The sequence below is a fragment of the Sinocyclocheilus grahami genome, unplaced genomic scaffold (assembly GCF_001515645.1).
Source record: "Sinocyclocheilus grahami isolate Dianchi unplaced genomic scaffold, SAMN03320097.WGS_v1.1 scaffold4386.1, whole genome shotgun sequence".
Classification (NCBI taxonomy): Eukaryota; Metazoa; Chordata; class Actinopteri; order Cypriniformes; family Cyprinidae; genus Sinocyclocheilus; species Sinocyclocheilus grahami.
In genome coordinates, this window is record NW_015509332.1 from 10,788 (window position 1) to 12,567 (window position 1,780).

The 1,780-nt window shown below is 44.4% G+C and overlaps 1 protein-coding gene across 1 annotated transcript in view; it reads left to right on the top strand.

The window, feature by feature from the left end:
• Positions 1-674: 674 nt before the first annotated feature.
• Positions 675-1,780, top strand: part of LOC107576812 (hexokinase-1-like) — a gene marked incomplete at its 3' end in the record, with an annotated part of 2,953 nt that continues 1,847 nt past the window's right edge. Inside the window, exon 1 of the mRNA XM_016262942.1 lies at positions 675-956. Coding sequence (XP_016118428.1) covers positions 894-956 — 63 coding nt within the window. The remainder of the gene's footprint in view (positions 957-1,780) is intronic.

Consider the following 1,780-nt stretch of genomic DNA (forward strand, 5'->3'; position numbering starts at 1 on the left):
TCGGACAGGTAGGATCTAAACCATCTTAAAGCCTGCCCTTGATTATGTGTATTTTAACATGTCATGCGCATCCTCTCTGGTTTTCAAATGTAAATCATCCCCAGCTGTTCACACATTTAAGGCCAGGCCTTTCCAGACTGACCCCTAATGTCATTTTTGCCGACATCCTTTTGACCAACCCCCTGCCGACTACCCTTGAAATAATGTCACAAGAAGTCTCTTTTTTCCCCGCCAGCGTCACACATTTATAACGGCCCCGTCTCTGAACTGTATAAACAGGAAACACGCATCTGTGCTGATATGACTTTGGCTATAGCATTACTCAGCATTTTTGCTTCTCCACCCAAATCTACCAACCTAACTACTTTTAAGTTCTCAAGCGGTGAGGCTTTGAGTATGTGACGCACTGAGAACGTGCAATACGTGCCTCTTAGGTGAATCCCCTTTTTCTTTCACTCAAAGTGGAAGAGAATGAGGAAGAAGGAAAACTGAAAAGGACTGAGCGATAGAATGGAAGGAGGTGTGATCTGAGGGGAAGAAGCAAGAAGGAGAGCCGGAGGAGGGGGTGGCTGTCAGCTGTGCTCTGCCTCACAAGCCTGCCCATAAAGCTTAGCCAATAGGAGCAGAGTGAGGGGGCAGGGCTTTAGCCGTTCCCCATCCTAGCCTCTGCTGCATCTCATGCAAGCGCATTATATGCAGCTTCCCTTCCTAGGCCGAGGAGAGTCAGACATTGGTGTAACGCTGGGAGGGAACACCCCTACAGGCCGGCTTCTCGTTTTACACTTAACCCACGTTGCTTCTGGGCTCTCATTGTTTTGTCTGCCTCACTGGAAAGGATCGTAAGACTTGTCCTTCTCTCTTCTGTTGCTTTTTCACCAAAGAGGTGAAGCAGGATGATAGCGGCACAGCTTCTGGCCTACTACTTCACTGAACTGAAGGATGACCAGGTCAAAAAGGTGAGTTTCATCATTCGTCCTTAACAAGTGCTGCTCAAAACCCTCGTGAGCGTTTGCAAGCTTTTCCAGACGCGTGACAACGGATGACACGGGCCTGCGTTTTACAGCAGAGAGTCGTGAGACGCGCCTCATCTCACGTCCCTCCATCTGCAGCTTCTACGTCACACAATGTGCGACGGCGAGGATGAGAGGACGAGGTATACCCTTGCAAATGACGACACGACGCTGTCGCCATAGGTTGCCGGGTTCATGCTGCAATGTCCTTGAAAGCAGGATGTGGGGCGTCATGGAGTGGCCATGAGGAGAGGAACGATTTTTTTGTGTGTGTGTCTCTGTGTGAAGGTGCTTATTGGAGAGAATGTCTGAGTGGGGGAAGGTGGTCGTGAGCATCAACCCCCTCCCCCGTAGGAAGAGTGTCGGGTTGCAACAGCTGACTAACTGCCTTTGACAGTTTTGACATTGTTTGAATGCAATTGTGGAGGGAAGGAAAGGTGTAAATAGAGCAGGCCTGTGTGTCTCACTTTGAGGATATGCACTCTTCTATATTTTAACTCTGTTAGTAAAAAAAAAAAAAAAAACTTGATTTTAAAAATACCATTTTAAATGTGATTAAATAATTCTACCTTAACTGAATTACTGAAAAATATTTGAGAAATACTTTAATATTAGCACACAGATTTAGATATTAATACATAGGTGGTTTATATATTTACTTCTATGATTAATTTTTCCTAAACGATTAAAAAAATCTATTATTTATGAATATGATTAGATACTAATATAATAAATTTCCCCATTTTAATAATCTGTAATAAAAAAAAAAA